This window comes from Hetaerina americana, unplaced genomic scaffold, assembly GCF_022747635.1.
Source record: "Hetaerina americana unplaced genomic scaffold, ioHetAmer1.1.p SCAF_1, whole genome shotgun sequence".
In the NCBI taxonomy this organism is placed as follows: domain Eukaryota; kingdom Metazoa; phylum Arthropoda; class Insecta; order Odonata; family Calopterygidae; genus Hetaerina; species Hetaerina americana.
The window spans coordinates 2411341-2429051 of record NW_027286069.1 but is presented as its reverse complement, the minus strand read 5'-3'; the positions used below and the strand labels follow the sequence as shown (position 1 = coordinate 2429051).

Below are 17711 nucleotides of genomic sequence, written 5' to 3'. Positions count from 1 at the left end.
TATTTTTCCTAAATCCTTACACTTGAGTAAAGAGTGCATATACAAATGGTCAACTAATTTTTAACATAATTTTTTAGAATATCTTAGAGAATAAAAAATTTACCCTTTTGGCCAGCAAATAATTACTAACAGAGGTTTTCCCTTTTTAAATATGATGATGATAACGCTGTTTATTGGTTCATGAAAAATATGTTTGAGATATATATGGAACATGTTAAATTGAGTGCAAATATTCCGGAAAAACACAAAACAAATGCTGTTCGAGTTTGAAACAAGTAATACAGTCACAAATTAAAAATAACAGTGAATTGGAGCAGTGACAGTGTTTATAAGAATAATATTGATAAAATACAGAGAGAGATATGAGTTCATCCAATGTATACCATAGATGTTCGCCCAGGAAGTGGTTAAGTTAAGATTTACATGACAAAATATTTTTCATATTCCTGTAGTTTTATGAGTCATGATGACAGGAATTTCACGCCAGCATAACAAGGGGTCTTCACAAATATCTATGTTATGGCCAGCTATTCTTAAGTCATTACAACCTCTTGTTCGTCAGAATTGGTTTATCAATTTGAACATGGCTTGTTTTGCAGCACATTAATAGCAGTATGCATACAAGGAATGTTCTTTGCCTTGCTCAATTTGAATGGAATAAGAAATTAATGCTAATAAAGGGTTATCTAGGTGCCCTGAAAAATATGAGGTACAGCAGTTTTAATAATTTTGTCAGGAGAGTTACGAGTACCAGATGAATATTTTTTTGCCCCAAGGATGACCAATTTCAAGGATTTCTCCATAGGGGTAAGCCAAAATGGAGAATATTTATCATTTGGGGAAAAGCTAGGGGATTAAAAACTCCATCAGGATTTGAATTAGTGTTGGCAGCAACATAATCCAGGTCATCAACAAAATAGTCATTAAAGAGTTTTGTGATACACTAGACTGTTAACTCACCATTACATATATACCTTTCCAAAAGAAGACATGAGCAGCAGGACATATGTCACAAGACCATGAGTTTATCTTCCCATGTAGAAACGATAGAACCTACTTTGTGTTATTTGTAACACTTTTTTTTGCTTTCCAGACTGTTTCTGTTTGTCAGAGGGATGAAGAGAATGAACAGGTACTTAGTTACAGGTTAGATCAGTTTGGGTTCAGAAAAGGGAGGGCCATTCAATAGATATGAATGTAGAACATAAATGATAAATGGTGTCTTTTATGCGTCATTAATTTACAGAAATATTTTGGTGGGGTGAATTGGGAAAAATTAATGAATTAATATTGCAGAAGAAAGAAAACTGGGCAACTTATACAAGATGCTGCATATTTTCTAGACTGGACAGGCATGGGTTGGGGAGTCAGAATGAGCAATGAACCCTCAATCTTTGAACAGAGAGGAAGTGAGGTTAATTTTAATGTTTTATCTTGATTAAAGACCCTATCTGTAAATATAAACGCTTTGGAGGAGTCATAAAAAAAATAAAGAAAATTTATTTATTGAAAACTTTCATTCAAGGTAGACCATTTCAATTGGCAGTCCGTCGTTTTTAGTGAATTCAATCAAATTATGTTAAAATAATGAATGGAAGATGCTCTAAATTTGCTTGAGAAATCTTCGACGCATAAATAAATATTATAGGCATTTGAGCTGTGACGAATCTGGCGCTCAAATTTCGACGCCACCCGTGTAGTTCTAATCTCGTCCGTTTTTCTTTTGTGGAGGCCCGCTGCTCTAGTTTTGTTTTGCCTAAAGACGCCGCGAGCGTTACAGTCGCTCTGCTGACGGAAACGACGTGAAATAGACAATTGATTTCTTTCATGTATTTTTCTGTTTTCCTTTGATGCTGTGGCAAGGGATGTTTGTTTTGGGTGGCGTCTTATTTAGTGATATGTCAAACGGTGCCCTTTTGCCTTATGCCCTGGTTTAAATGTAATTTGTGTTTAAGTTTTTTTTCGCACTATTAGGAAAATCTATAGGTAATTCAAACCTGAAGTGTATCATGATTAGTTACACAACATATAACTGTTGTTGTTCTTGTCGTCATTCTTGAATTCAAACTAAATTTACGGCCTATTCAGAAGATAAATTTGCGTATCAGAAGTTGTTTCATCTGGCAAAGTGGATATTGATGCTCATTTTTAAGGTGGGTGGTATCCAATTGGAAGAAAATTTGATTGTTGAGTGACGTTTCGTTGTTATAATTTTCAATGCAGTGCTCCTGATCGGTGAATTTTAACTGCTTCAAGTTATTTTTATTAAGCTAAATCTCGTTATCCTATAGGACTTTAATCGAGATAATTCTTAATAAAAATTGAAGTGCGCATAAAATAATTTGTGCTTCTGCTTAGTATTTTTATCCGAAAAACTGAAGCTAGTTCATGAAAATGGTAAACCATTTAATCATTTGTGTGGGTTGGAATGTTAGAAATGCCCTAATGAGGCTCTTGAAGCAATGAATGACTTGTTGTTACTTATTTATTGACTTGTTTCAATTACGGTAGTGTACAAACCTGTCCTATATTGTCTTTTGATAATGTTGCTTTCAGTCATTTGGTTCCAGCAGTTAGTAAATTATCCGTGTCGCAATGATGAACTACGAGTATCAGAAGAGATTGCTGAGACAGCAAAATAGCCCCATTCCCAGTGCCAACAGTTCACTGACCACTAATACCGAAAATGTAAGGCCTCACAGGATTGTATGTATTGTAAATGTATATTTGATACCAAATTGTAGTTCCTGCATCAGGTAATAGTAATGTATTTCATGTACTAATGCGTTAATTTCTGTTCTGAAAAGAACACGATTGGTAACAAGCTGCTCGCAATTTGTCGTTTACGTTTTAATATAATTATTGCCCATGTTATCTCATAGTTGAAATAGTAATAGCAATAGCTAATAGTAATTGCTTCGGTAATGATATTAATGGTTTTGTTCTGCTATACAGGCTCCTGTCGTTCCACAGTTACACAACATCTGCTCACCAAAAAAGGAAAGATACAGCGACCGCTTTATTCCATTTAGAACTGGAAACAATTGGGTTACAAAATTTGCCATGATTTCGGTAAGTTTACTCAATTTTAAATGAATATTATTGTGTTAATTCACCTGAACATTCCAAACGCTCTTGGTAACTGTTGAGTTGAGGTTGAAACCTTGATTTTCTTTTTATGTTAAATAATACCATTACATTATAATCTTAACCTCATTTTTTCATATGGCATATTTCACAATGCACTAATAAGTTAAAAGCTAATAAAACAGCCAACAATTGTTGGGAATTGGTATAAAATAGGAATTATGCTATCAGTTTTTGTTGCATTATGCTTTCATTATGTGCACCGCCTCAACTTTTAAGTCTTAGATTATGTCACTGTCTTTTTATTTGATATAAATAAAAGTCATACGACTTGAAACATACTAATCAAAACACTATAACGGTGAAGTATAAAATGAAATCAGATAATTTTATATTTGAAACATCCACTGAAGTGAGTGCTAGTGAAATTGATAAACCTACAAAAAAAATTGATTTGAATGCAGCAGATTTATATATATGCTGTATAATTCTGTAGAAGTTTCTATAAGGAATAATCGTTGATGAGTTGTAACAAATGGACCTTAATTAGGGAAATTAATTTTCAAAAATTCGTTTTGGTGATGTAATTTGGCAATGTATTACTTTGAGTAGTTAGTGCTTGTCATTTTAAATGACTTATTGTCATACCAAATCAAAGCATTAAACCTTAGTTTTTGATTATGCAGTAGGTGTGTAAGTTATGTAACGTAAATTACTATTTGGATTGCTTACTCAGTTATGGTTGTATAGGCCGCATCCATGGGTATACCCATGGTTGTGGCCTACGGGTATATCTATACTTGGGAAGTACATGGAAGTAATCTTTAAGAAAATGTGATAAAAGCACATTGTTTGAAGTTGTACTTATAGGTGGACGTTAATCATTAAAATATTTACACTAAACAAGTTTTGAGCCCCAAATCTTCAAATCGCTGGTTGAATGTGTTAGATTAGTATAGCTACTGACTAATCTAATTAAGTTGAATTTTGGAAGGGGTTTATTTGAAATGGACTGGAATGTAGTAAGTCTAAGTGAAAATATAATTCAATTGGATTTGAATCCTTGAATTGACTTGGTGGTGTCTTAGTCTATTTTGATTAACTATTTTGAGTTATAAATATGTTCAGTTCCAAAGAAAAATGTTCTTTGGAGAATTCCCTTTAGCTTAAAGGAACTTATTTCAAATGCATATAGCAGTAAATTCCCATTATTGTTAGATTGATTTGTAACTGCGTATCTGCATACACACCATATTTTTCCTGGTCTATCAAAATAAATCTAGTAAAATAATCTATGATAACTTTTATTGAAACCAATGGTTTATTATTGGGACTGCAAATAGTTATAGCTGAATTTCTTTATAGGATGGACAAAGAGGGAGTGGCCCAGCAAAGAAGGCAAGAGACAATGGTGAAGGTGGACGAGATGGTCTAACCTACTCCTGCCTATTAAAAAATGAACTTCTAGGAGCTGGAATTGAGGATGTAAAAGGTCAAAGTGATGAAAGGCGGGCCCTTTCTCCGACCGAGGGAAAAAATCTCTTCCAGGTATTGTTCTAGCTGCAAAAAATTGTGATCTTATTTTTGCTCCTATATGATAATTATTCGCCTAAGTCACCTATCCCAAGTGGCATTAGTGTGTTGTTTCTTATTACTCCCTGCTTATCTTCTTCCCAATGTGCATTACTTTCATATTGATTGTGTTGATATACACAAGGTTTATTGGTTTTTAATTTGTGAGTTTGCTTTTATATTACGATATATATGCTCATGCCAGTGATTAAATAAGCCATGATTGAATAAGGTGAAAACACCTTAGCAGGGAGGTGCAATTAGAACCTTTAAATAAATTAGTGTTTAATAAAAAAATATGAATTATAACTCAGGGAAAAATCGTGAATACTATTCCTTCCAGTGGTAAATGAGTGCAAGGTGAACTGTTGAATATGACAACATTCACTGTCAGACAGGAATTTCTTTGACATATATCTAGAAAGCCTTTCTGAGTAAGGGGCTATCCCGTATTTACTTGGTATTTTTAGCTGATTGACTTACAGGAGTACTGTGTTTATCCTCTCTGTAGATACTTTTTCACTCTTATGATAATGAAATTAGTGGGATGTATTAAAGTAGAATAGAAATGCCCAAAATATTTCCACCGAAGCAACTATTGCAGTGTTAGATGATAAAGCTTGTTTAGATCCTATTTCCTGCTGAACATGCACAAATTACTCCAATGTGCAACATGTATCTGGTGTACATTGGTAATGATAATGCAATTCTTCCTTAAAAAGGTAGATCCTACATTATTTTTGCGATATAAGACTAAATACAACTGTTACGTGACCAATGAAAAAGAACCATCAAATAAGAGATTGGCACCAGAATCATTAATGAGGCCAATAAATGCCAGTTATTATTATTGTATGAGGGGGTAATAAATAAGGTCATATTTTAGGGCTAATAAATATTACAATATATGAGAGCTAATAAATAGTATCATATATGAGGGGTAATAAATTGTTTTTGATTTAGGAGGAATTAATTGCACTTTTTATACCCTTGAGTAAAAATTCCATTGATTTCCGTTGTACTTAAATGTACATACTCGTAGTTTAAAAATGCTGCCGTAGTCACCATGATCAAGGGTGATTAACACGAACTATTAAGGGTTATTTTGGATGATCTCTTGCATCTCTAATGTCTGTATGGATTATGTAAACTCCCTTGTTTGGTCTATAATCTATAAACTACATTTCTAAGGGTTTGCAAGCACTGCTGAGTGCATTGGCAAGTTGGTGTGATATGTATAGGGTGAGAACAAATTCAAGCAAAACCAAGGTTATGTGGTTTTCGAGAAAGAGAGAAGCTAAGTCAAATATCAAAATAGTTGTTCATAAACTAGAACCGGTGGAATTAGAAGTGGTAGAGCAGATGGAACAGTTTACCTGTTTAGGAAGTGTTTTGGATCAAAATGGTGTAAGTGTTATGGACATAAGAAGTAAAATTGCCTCAGACAAAGAAGCTTTCACTGATAACCAAGAATTGATTACAGAGATGCTGAGTATGGATATTAAGAAAAGACTCCCGAAAACTTTGATAAGGAGTGTGCTTTTGTACTGTACAGAAACACAGTTGTTTCAGCACGATGATAAGTGTAGATTGGAAAGCTTTAAAATGTGGGTGTGGAGAAGAATGGAGAAGTTGAAGAGGGCTGAAAGGAAATAATACGAGGAAGTTCTATTGATGGTGAGGAGGAGAGAGGATGTTCGGAGGAATCCAAAGGAAGCAGGAAAGATGGCTGCAGAGGATTTTGATTGATGAATGAATGTGAGACACGATAATAGAGGGGAGAATGCTAGGCAAGAGAGGAAGGGAGAGGAAAAGGTTAGCCCTAATATTGAATGGAATGAACTGAAGATAGAACTATGTTGACATGAAGATGGGCTTATTGTAGTGTTGAATGTCTGGTTGTGTTTTGTTGAGAGATGCAAGTGAGTGTGTCATTGTAGCATTGTATAGACTGCGTCCATCCAAAACCTGCCATATCAGGTAGAATACCAATGATAATAATGTATTCAAACTTCGACCTACCTGCATGCTATCCAAAAAGTCTATTCTATTCCTTCTTCATCCCTACTTACATAACATTCTTCCTTCTAGCACTACCTTATTTGAATTATATCTACCAACTGCCTGTCTACTCCCAACACATGAAAGATTTGATCATTAGCATCCCCTCTATGCAACTTATTTTGTCTATTCTCCTCCGTACCCACATTTCTAAGTCTAATCTATGCCCATCCATATGACTCAGAGACCAGATTTGGAAATTTTATGATTGTGGAAATAATATTTCTCAATGAAAAATCACCATAATATTTTGTAGAATTGTGAAAAGTGGAGAGGAGCCAAGTTTTATGTTTTAATTTATCTACAAAATATAAGTTTTTAGGGCAACCAAGTGTTGGCCCGTGAGTGGGTTGTTCGATTTTGACTGAAATATTCTATTATATGTCACTGTGAAATTTTCTTCATATATTTTGGATACCAAACAATCCTTCATCTCATTGTTTTGTTAGCCACATCATTCACAGAACCATCATGTTCTCATTAATTGTGCAGTAAAAGATGTGGTAAAGTTTTTTGAGGAATAACTATTCCATTTTCACATGCTTGTATTTCTATTTTCTTGTATTTCGCTTAGTTAGCAATTTTTTTAGCTGAAGTATTGGTAGAAGCACTGTTTTGCAGGAAAACCTGCAATAACTCCCCCATGTAAAGGACTCATGAAATATTCTAATACCACATTTGTTTTTAAAATTGATTTCTTTAGCTGTTCAGACTGAAACATGTTCGTAATTTGTATTAATGAAACTAATAAAACCTTGTTATGTTATGTTGGAATGTTATTATATGTTGGAATTTTCTGTATAATAGGCAGGCCTCTGTATCTCATTAATAATCTCTCACTTAAGTATTCCAATGCCTGGGATTTATCATAAAAGATAATTTTTGCTGGCTTTGGAGTTTTAAGCAGGAACTTGGAAACTAGGAAATAATAAATTTGCAGTTGGACAAATTTTGGGGATACATCATTTTCACTCGTGGAAAATTTTCTCAATTGTTGCTTATGTGGCTAGTATTTTGTGTAGACAAGTGGCTAACATAATGATTTGTTTTTTCAGTTCTCTTCACCTAGCAAGCATGATGAATCTTATACATCTCTGTTATCTGCCTCCCTTTCTCCTGTTAGCGGTAAAAGCCAAAAGCTTTTGAGGTCACCTCGGAAAGCAACTAGGAAAATTTCAAGGATTCCCTTTAAGGTAATAGTGCATCTGTGTTCTTTCAGTGATTATTTGTTATGAAGTGCAAAGTAAGATGCAAAAAGTGAATCCCTTGTAAAATATTTCCCCGTCCTATGAATCGGTTAGCCAAACAATCATGGAATCAAGTAAACCATGAATTCATCAGAACTTTTGTGCATAAATTAGCAGTATGCACAGACCATTTCTAAGCATGAATCTGTCACACCATGACATTGCCCTAAAAACATCTGTAATAGACATTACTATCTCTAATTTTCTCACTTCAGTTAACATCAGTTTTGTTGAAACACCAATCCCGTTCCTCCTGTGATTTATTTTCCAGTTCTTAACATGTTGGTCAAGCTTAAGCCATTTAGGAGCACGTGAACATAGTTTTGTACTCATATCTGCATTTCCTAAATCCACCATCTGCTCCCTATATTCTCGTATCATCTTTTCAGTCGTAGGTGGGCCAAAATGCCTTCCAGCTGCCTTGTTTCTGTATTCTGAAGCATAATTAATTACTTTCAAGTTTAAATGCATTGCTGTATGACAGTATTCCCTCTTTAGATCTCATGAGGTCATTCTAATTTTAACTTTTAATGCAACAATTAGTTTCTGTTATTGTTTTGTTATTATTGAAGTTTGTATCAAATGCAAACATTTTCTATAGCTTTACAACACTCTCATACTACTTTAGGGTGAGTTCCTATAGACGTCCGAGTTTATCGTGAAAGATACAATGCATTAGCAGAGGGATGATGATCCCACTAGCCCAATGCATATGTTTTGCAGCAGCACCACTTGTGAGATATAACTAAAAACACTGCATTGTATACATTTACAGGTTATTTGGTATTTTTTTAGGAATTGCTGTCAACAAAATATTAAATCTCTATTGCTTACTGCTTAATTGAAATAATGATATTATCAAAATTTGTAATAAAGACTATTTAAATTTTCTATGCCTTATGAGGCAAAAAATCTTAATACGAGTAATAAGTGTTTTTTCAAGCAAACCCGCTTGAATCTAATTGTTCAAATCGGCTTACCTTATACCCTCTGCTCATAAGCTGCAGGCTGATTTTAGAGCATATTTTGGTGCAAAAAATAGACTTATGGTCTAGGAAATATGGTATATTATTTATAATTCGAGTTAGATATTTAGTAGGTCTATGTCCTCAAGCATGTATTATATAATGGTGATAAGGTGAGAACACTGGGAATGGTTCATAAATTTTTATCTCCAGAAAAAAGTTATGCTATTTGTTATTGTTTCCTTTATAGTAATGAAATAAACTTCACTCATAGAAATGATAATGCCATAAGTTTGGACCATTTATTAAATTAGGTTGACTTATTTGGATGAAAGTGATCTACATCCTGATTGCTATAGATAAGTTATGAATCATCATGCTAAACAAAGCTTTATAATTGCGAAACACTCAGCTGTCAACGCCAAACAACATAAAACTGTTATTACCAACTGAAAAATCCCCAGTTAACCATGAATTTGACATTGATTGACTGTCACCCAGTATATGTACGATATTTTATATGGTTTATGAATATTTTTATGAGTTGAAACTTTTTGATACCATTGATTTCTTTTATTTTTGGTGGTTAGTCTAATCACATGGAATTTCTTTCAGGTTTTGGATGCTCCAGAGCTTCAGGATGATTTTTATTTAAATCTAGTTGATTGGTCTTCTCAAAATGTTCTGAGTGTTGGACTTGGTAGCTGTGTGTATTTATGGTCAGCTTGCACAAGTCAAGTGACACGTTTATGTGATCTTTCCCATGATGGAAATTCTGTCACATCTGTGTCCTGGAATGAAAGAGTAAGTGGAACTCTTTTTACTTGAAGACTTGAGTCATTAATCACTGATGAACTCTCAACTAGTGGAAACAGTTGGCTGGCCCTCTGCTAAGTAAAAAAAAATAATTTTAGTAATCAAACATTACAAATAGACTAAATTGCTCATTTTTATTTCTCTCTAGGGAAGCTGAATTATTTTTTTTATGAGCATTTATTTAAAAAATGACTATATTAATGACTTATAGTTTATTCCAATGTTAATTTGATAACTTTCAATTAGTGTTGATTTCATATTTTTTGATTTGTTTCTGATGATATTTAAATGTCTAAGTAAAAGTGATACTGGCTTATTTTACCTCATTGTTGAGAGTGGTGCTGAATGGCCTTTTTCGTTGAGGCGTGTGGTACTGCTCTTTATCTTCTATTGCTGGTAAATATTTAGATTGGTCTCTTTTCAGGGTAACTTGGTAGCTGTTGGTACCCATCATGGTTATGTTCAAATTTGGGACGTTCTTGTTAACAAACAAGTCAATAAGTTAATGGGGCATTCTGCACGTGTTGGGGCATTGGCATGGAATGGAGAAGTGATATCATCTGGTAGTCGAGACAGGGTTATAATGCTGAGAGACGTTCGAACTCCTTCCCAAGTGGCTGAAAGACGATTGTCTGGGCATCGGCAAGAAGTAAGTGAATCCCTATATTAAGTTAGTTTCCCGTTTTGGTTTCATAATAATTTGGAGGGCGTGCTAAAACAACTTTGCTAGTGATATACATGGTTTGAGTAAAAGTATCGGGAAAAGTTTTGGAAAAATAGATTTATTTGAGATATTGCTACAATGCCTCAAAATTCCCCAAAATGCCTTCAGTGTCATATTTCCCGCAAGCATTGACATACTTTTGCTAGTGACTTCTCCACGACTCTTAAGGCTCACTGGTAGGTGGATTCTGGAAGGTCCTTAAGGGTACCCGTGCAAGCTTCTTTCACGGCACTTAGGGTTCCATGGTGTCCTCTGATGGAGGATTCCACTTTCGGGAATAGGAAATAGTCCGCGGGTCGGGACTGTATCGTTGTGGTGCCGTCGCAGAAGGGCCTCGCAAGCAGAAACTAGACTCTGCATCCCTTCGGGATGAGTTAAGTGCAGATCTTTTGCATCACCAAATTTTCAGTGATAATGGTGTGCACTGTCATCTTATCAATGCCAATACAATCTGCAATGATGCACACCCTTAATCAACGAATTCCAAATTCAGCACTTCACGAATATTTTAGGAAAAGTTGTTACCGGTACTGTTTATACAAACCTTGTATACATGTGATCAGTAAGTATCTAACTTTGTGCCTCATATAACATTTGCAACTAGTGATTTTGCGATGTGCAGTTTTCTACTTCAATGTGGATGCATGAATTTCTCCCTGGTCTGAGGGAAATTTTGAATTGATCAAGAAAGTGTAAATCAGTGAGGGAGGGGCATTAAATGATGATTCATGAGAATGAAGTGGGAGTTGGTACTGGTGTGTTTTGGTGGTTTCAAAATTCTGTTTGCTCATGTCCTGTGCCAAAGCAGATACATCATGGACTATCCAAAAACACCTGAAAGCTAAGGAATTGGAAATATGTGCTGAGGCCATGACATGCCTTCTGGAATATGCCAACAAAGATGCAACCTATGGAATTAACATCAGTTCAGTTCCCCCCATTCATCAAATCTCAATCAGAATTTTATGGTCAAATGTGGTATGAAAGAAATTCCAACTTGGCAGCGGGTTCATCTCTCAGACATGAAGTCTCTTTGTGACTTCCAAAATCTCCCTACCTAAAAGTTTCCATTTAGAGGGTTGTCATTTTAAGACACAGGGATCGTTAATATCATTGCAAAGAGATTCAACATTAATCCTGAAAGGACTTTGAAAAATACTATGTGGAGTTTAATGACTCATGAAATGTAGTGGATGGGGCCTCCTTTGAATGAGATTAGAACTTCATCTTATGGTAGGAGCTATATTTTTTCATGCCTAATTGTTTCTTAAATCTAGGGTTCTTGTGGTTTTCACAATGAATTTTTCTCTCAATAATCTCTTAAAACCTTCTCATTGTTTTTTTCGTGATTTTTACCTTAAATCAAGTAGAAATTCATTGTTCAATTTATGTATTAAGTTTTATTTGCATAGAATAAACAATCTTTAATTGTAATATTTTACTAAGGTTTGCTTCAAATTTAAAATATTGTTAGGGTCATCTATGGGGTAATGGAAAGAAATTCTCATTTTTTAGTAAAATGATGGCATTCAGCACATTGGCTACTTGTAAATACAAGATAACTATAGATTGCCATATTGTCTTTCTGTATATTTCCTTGATTTGTTTGGTTTTGACTATATGCATACCATTTCAGGTTTGTGGTTTAAAGTGGTCTCCTGATAATCAGTGTTTAGCATCTGGAGGGAATGATAACCGTTTGTATGTTTGGAACCTTCATAATCTTACCCCAGTGCAAACATACACTGAGCACTTAGCAGCTGTGAAAGGTCAGTTTGGGTTCAAGTAAAGAATTTCATATGAAGTGAAGTGTTTCCCTTGTTAGTGAACAATGATTTTCATTCTTCATTCAGCCATAGCATGGTCACCTCATCACCATGGTCTTCTTGCTAGTGGAGGAGGAACTGCTGACCGGTGTATTCGTTTCTGGAATACTCTTACTGGACAGCCAATGCAATGTGTAGACACTGGCTCACAAGTTTGCAATTTAGCTTGGTCCAAACATTCCTCTGAATTGGTATGTACGAACCCTCTACATTTTTATTGAAACTTGATTTCTATGGTAAATGTCGCCAGGTATTAGGGTTTTGATGTATGGTTAATAGCTATTTGGTTTAAAAATGTATTATTGGAAGCAAGGGCATATCTGTTGTTTTTACGTACAAATTGCCAACTTCTCATCCTATTTAAAAAGTTTTGGGATAAGTCAGAAAGAGTGCTATAGTCCTGTGTGTAGTCCTGGAAAATGCTTAAATAATGTTGCTTTTAAGTTAAAAATCACAACTTCCAATGGAACACAAGTAAATATTCAACCTGAAGTGGGAAAGATGAGATACATATGTATAACTTATAGCATTCACTTGAAAATTGAACTGGCTAATTACATCATATCCAATGGATTCCCATTGCTAGGAGAATACTTCAAGCAAATCAATTAAATTTTTTCGTTTGTTGGTAATATGAGAATATTTTTTTGTCAATTAGGTAAGCACTCATGGTTATTCTCAGAACCAAATCCTGGTGTGGAAGTATCCAAGCTTAACACAAGTGGCTAAGTTAACTGGGCATTCGTACCGAGTTCTTTATTTGGCGATGTCACCAGACGGAGAAGCAATCGTTACTGGTGCTGGTGATGAAACTCTACGTTTTTGGAATGTGTTTAGTAAGGCACGTTCTCAAAAGGTAAGTTTTTGTCATGCTTTCATTAATAATCAATATCATCAGACTTATTTTGGGAAGTGAGTGTTATTCCTGTACAGTTCTGTACTGACAATTTTGTGCAACAAAAGTCAAGATCCTACAGTTATCAATGATATTTTATTTCAATAATGGTGGTGTGTCCTCATGGAAATGTAAATAAATAAAAAAGGAGCAATATAATCACAAGGAGGCCAGCCGTCCTTGAGTCCTTGAAAATCAGGAAAAACCTGGAATGAGAAAACTCTTGAAAATATCCTGAAAAATCTGAAATTGTGTGGTAAAACCTCAAATTTTGGAGAATTAAACTTATTATACTGGAATCTAGAGTGTAGACAGTAGAAGGAAAAAGACTGATGGATATATTTTCTTCATTTCAATAAAAATGAATGACTGTGATAGAGGGGTGAACATTAGGCGAGTAAGGAAGGGGTAGGATTATGTTTTATGATAATTATGGAATTATAATTTAGATGGGATGAATTGAGGGAGGAAGTATGCAGAACTGAATAGGGCATTACTGCAGTGTTGAATGTCAGGGTCTGTTATGTTAGGAGAGTCTTGGAAATGTATCGTTGTGTCTATCCAAGGCGGTAGAACACCAACCTGCTGCCTTAATGGTAGAATACCAATCATAAAAAATAAAAAGCATTTCAATTTATCATATTCTTTTTAAGCAGTTAATCCTCATGGAAATAGAAATCATGGCAGGGTCATGGTAACTTCCTGTTACAAAGCTAAATTGATAGTAATTTACATATTTGTATTCCCTGAATGTGAGTGATAAAAAATGCACAATGGTATCATGAAATGTGTAACATTCATTCCAGTGGTTGAAAAAGTATAGCACTCCAACATAGGGCTCAAAAACTACAAGTGAAGTAATCCCTTCTCTGTCTGTTGTTTGGAATAAAATTCCCAAACAACAGGAGGATTATATCACCTGCAGTTTTTGAGCCACATGTAGTGTTTTACTTTTGAACCATAAAGCCATTAAATTTTCTCCCCAAGAATGTTTATAAAATTGGGGAAAATGCTGAAATATTTGTGCTTGTAAATTTAGCGGTGTCAATTGAATTGCATTGAGAGAACAAGGGAGTGAAAAATGGTATGGCAACCCATTCCAATTGAGTCCAGGCTGTGATGTGGAAAAATCCAGATTATCTGGGGAAAATCTATGAGCTACTCATGTAATAATACTTATTCAATAGATTTTAATGAAGCGAAATTGTCCTGATTCAGTGCAATCTAAAAAAGTGAAGTGCCTCTCCTTAACAGTACCTTAAGTTACCCAATACTTGACATATTAGAGGACAATACTATGGTTGCCAGGGCTCTGATTGGCTGAAGTATTTGACTATGTTGAGCTTTATTTGTTTCATTTTTAAATGTAACAGTAAATATACAACTGTTCTCTTTTCTTTGTTTCAGGAAAACAAATCAGTTTTGAACCTCTTTACCAGCATTCGATAATGGTCTTCTGAATATTTTCGAAGCGTTTCTTGGAATTATTTTCCATAATTTGTTACCTTTTTTGTTGATATTTTTTCAAATTTTAATTCCTCATGCAGTGTGTATGCATGTGATAATATTATGCATAGCCTAACATAAGTCAATTGTGATGTTATTGTTAACATACTCAATAATAATTCACATGCCTCTGAGTCTTTAGTGAATTCTTATCTGTAAGAATATCCATATTTCTCTCTGCCTCAAGAAGTATTGTATAGTAAATTATAAACAGGTGCCCACTAAAATTTGTTTCTTGGTGTTCCTTGAAAATCCTCACTAAATGAAGCAATGTAAATGTTTCAAGAAAAGTTATTTGAAAAATTTCAGTTATAATTTTTAAAAATTTATTCTCTTCATTTTTTTCTTTAGCCCTTAAGCCAAGATAATCTGTATTAGCTAAGCTATTACAAACTTAGTCATATGCAATAATTTTGGAAGAGTAATTTTTGTGGGAATGAGGAAAATTGTGTTTAAAAGTTGCCTGTATTTAATTGTAGGGCTTAGGCTTAACCAGCTAAGCTTGTGTCAGGCTGTTTTTTATACCTGTAATTATACATGTAATGAAATTTATAATAACAAAATCATTTTGCCATCAACAATGATACCTTGAAAATTGATTTTATTTCAATAATGAACCATATTCATCAATCTTGAAAGTCTTCCAGTTCTTTCATTTATTGGGATATCTTATTCATGCATATCATGAATTTGTCATACCAAAGGAAGTTCATACTTCAAGTGGGGATACCAGTTACTTACCAGAAGTCCATGGTGGAAAATTGGATGTTGCCTCCAGACATCTTCCACTTCACCAAACCTTTATGATTTTCTTTCTGGCTATCAGATTTTTCCTGGTACATATTGGGAAAGAATCTTGCCACCCTCACCAGATATGTGAATTTCACTCACCATAAGACTTGACACAAGGTGACTTCCACCGTTGCCTATCAAACCATCCTTTCAGTTGAATATATCATGATTTAATGTAAGACTTAAATTGGATTGTATATGATTTCATATATCTTTGGGAATGGCAGCGTCCATTTACTCGTGGCTAGAGTCTTTACTGCCAGCCATAGTGCTGATTCCAAGGGCGATTAATCGAGCTTTATGCTTTTGCATTTGGTGGAAGGAGGGAGAATTTTCACATTAGGGGTGTTCCAGATGTCTGCATGGAAGTAGCACAGAATATATGCTCTCGGGATACGTCTTTAAGGTGGGTATGCTGTTGCATATTCAAAGCCATTGAAAGCCAAAGTGTATTGAGAATGAGGTATTTGGTGAGGAAGGGTATGACTCTGTGCCCCAATAGTCAGACACCCTACAAAATTAACTTTGGAATCACTTACTTCCCGGAATACTTAAATTAAGATTTGTATTGAATGATTTTTATCCCATATTAAAAAAATAGTGAATATACCTCCTCCATAATGCCGATTCCCCTTTGCACCCTTCAAACAGCCCACAAATTTCAATATATGAAAATCTACCAACCACCCCATATCAAGTTCAGGCACTCCTACTCGTAAGGCTTGCCCTCTCATCCATTCCACTCCCTCCCAAGCCCCTCGCGCCCTCCCTCCATTTCACCTGCTCACTACACTCCCAAACCATTTCTCCAAAAATGTCATTACATCCACCTTCTCAACCTTTGTCCCACCTATTTTGCCTTGCATTCTGCCTTCATGATTGTTTATCTCTTACCTTCCAGACAATGCTTTCTGTCCTTGAATCTTTCTCTGATTCTGCTACCTACGTGTAAGCAAGGACTTGCGATTCTGCATACATCTGGTCCCTCCAGTTCTATCAACCCCCAGCACTCGACAAAATGCATTAAAAACCTGCCTCCATCCACCACCATACCACCTTTTCTGCTCCCTCAACACTTTTTCCTCATCCCTCGATTTTCCTTGTGGTCACCACCAAAACAGTCCGATGACCAACCATGTGAGTGTACTTTTCTATCCAGCAAGAGTAGAGGGGCAGGAAGTATCCTCTTTGGCCCAAGGAATGGCAAGGCAGCTGATGGTCATCGACGCTAGTCACTGAGGGTTAGCCCACCGTTGCCTCATTACAATATATACATTCGTATGTATGTATAATGACACAGTTTCAGGTATAACATGGTGGAAATCCTTCATGATAGAAGAAGACACTTCGCATAGAGTCAATTCTATTTGGAAAAGCAGTGTCTTCTTTCATCATGTATGTATAATGTATACATATATGCACACACATAAATTATGTATGTGCAGGGGGCGTTCCAAAAGTAAAACAGTTCATTTTTCAAAAGTAATTTATTGGAAAGATTTGCACAAACACTTTAATTCTTCAAAGTACTGTCCTTGGGCCTCGACACTTTTTCCGACAACTGTACCTTGACTGGTACGCGCCCTGGGAGGCATCTTCGGGGACCTCTCGCAAGGTCTTCGTCACGGCTCTCTTATTGGATCTCTTTTATGGAGGAAGAACAGGTTCCTTTCAGGGCTGCCTTAACCCGAGGGAACAAAAAAAAGACTGCTGGGGTGACGTCACGACTAAATATGGGGCGTTGGCACCTGGTGTTTGGGCAGGAACTCTCGGACTGGTAGTGCGTTGTCGTGATTAGTTGCCAGGTAGCGGAGATGTCTTTTCTCGTCCTGATGACCCTTTTTCAGAGTCTATCCAGCGCATCCACGTATAATGCAGCGTTTATTGTCTGTCCTTGAGGAAAGAACTCCTAATGGACCACTCCTTTACTGTTGAAAAAGACAATTAGCATTGTTGCCACTTCTGATTTGCTCATTCTTGCCTTTTTGGGCTTGGGGGACTGGTTGGTGTGCCACTCAGAGCATTGGCACATGCTCACACACACATATTTAGATATACTTAGATATTTGGGTTAAATATACCATCATAACTATGAGGGGGGATGAAAAGAAAAATTGGCGATATACCTGGGCAGATACGGGAGGGTTTCAGGAATATTTAAGGGGCAAGTTTCCAGGATGGGCAGGTAGTGGAGCGACCTTGGAGAATATTTGGGAAACA

At 35.5% G+C, this 17711-nt stretch overlaps 1 protein-coding gene across 1 annotated transcript; it reads left to right on the top strand.

Annotated features, from left to right (window-relative positions):
- The first annotated feature begins 1789 nt into the window (after positions 1-1789).
- Positions 1790-15278, top strand: fzr (fizzy and cell division cycle 20 related). The gene is made up of 11 exons (XM_071584709.1): positions 1790-2153; positions 2557-2688; positions 2956-3072; positions 4453-4635; positions 7776-7913; positions 9548-9736; positions 10173-10397; positions 12109-12241; positions 12326-12489; positions 12957-13154; positions 14601-15278. Exons 2-11 carry the CDS (start codon positions 2596-2598, stop codon positions 14640-14642), a joined length of 1482 nt encoding a protein of 493 aa, XP_071440810.1. The 5' UTR covers positions 1790-2153; positions 2557-2595; the 3' UTR covers positions 14643-15278.
- The last annotated feature ends 2433 nt before the right edge of the window (positions 15279-17711 follow it).

What these genes read in the sequence shown, in the direction of transcription:
- fzr (XM_071584709.1), top strand. Translation starts at nt 2,596, where the DNA reads ATGATGAACTACGAGTATCAGAAGAGATTGCTGAGACAGCAAAATAGC. An exon ending in TTTCAAGGATTCCCTTTAAG is followed by an intron (nt 7,914 to 9,547) that starts GTAATAGTGCAT and finishes AATTTCTTTCAG; the next exon opens with GTTTTGGATGCTCCAGAGCT. An exon ending in TGTCTGGGCATCGGCAAGAA is followed by an intron (nt 10,398 to 12,108) that starts GTAAGTGAATCC and finishes ATACCATTTCAG; the next exon opens with GTTTGTGGTTTAAAGTGGTC.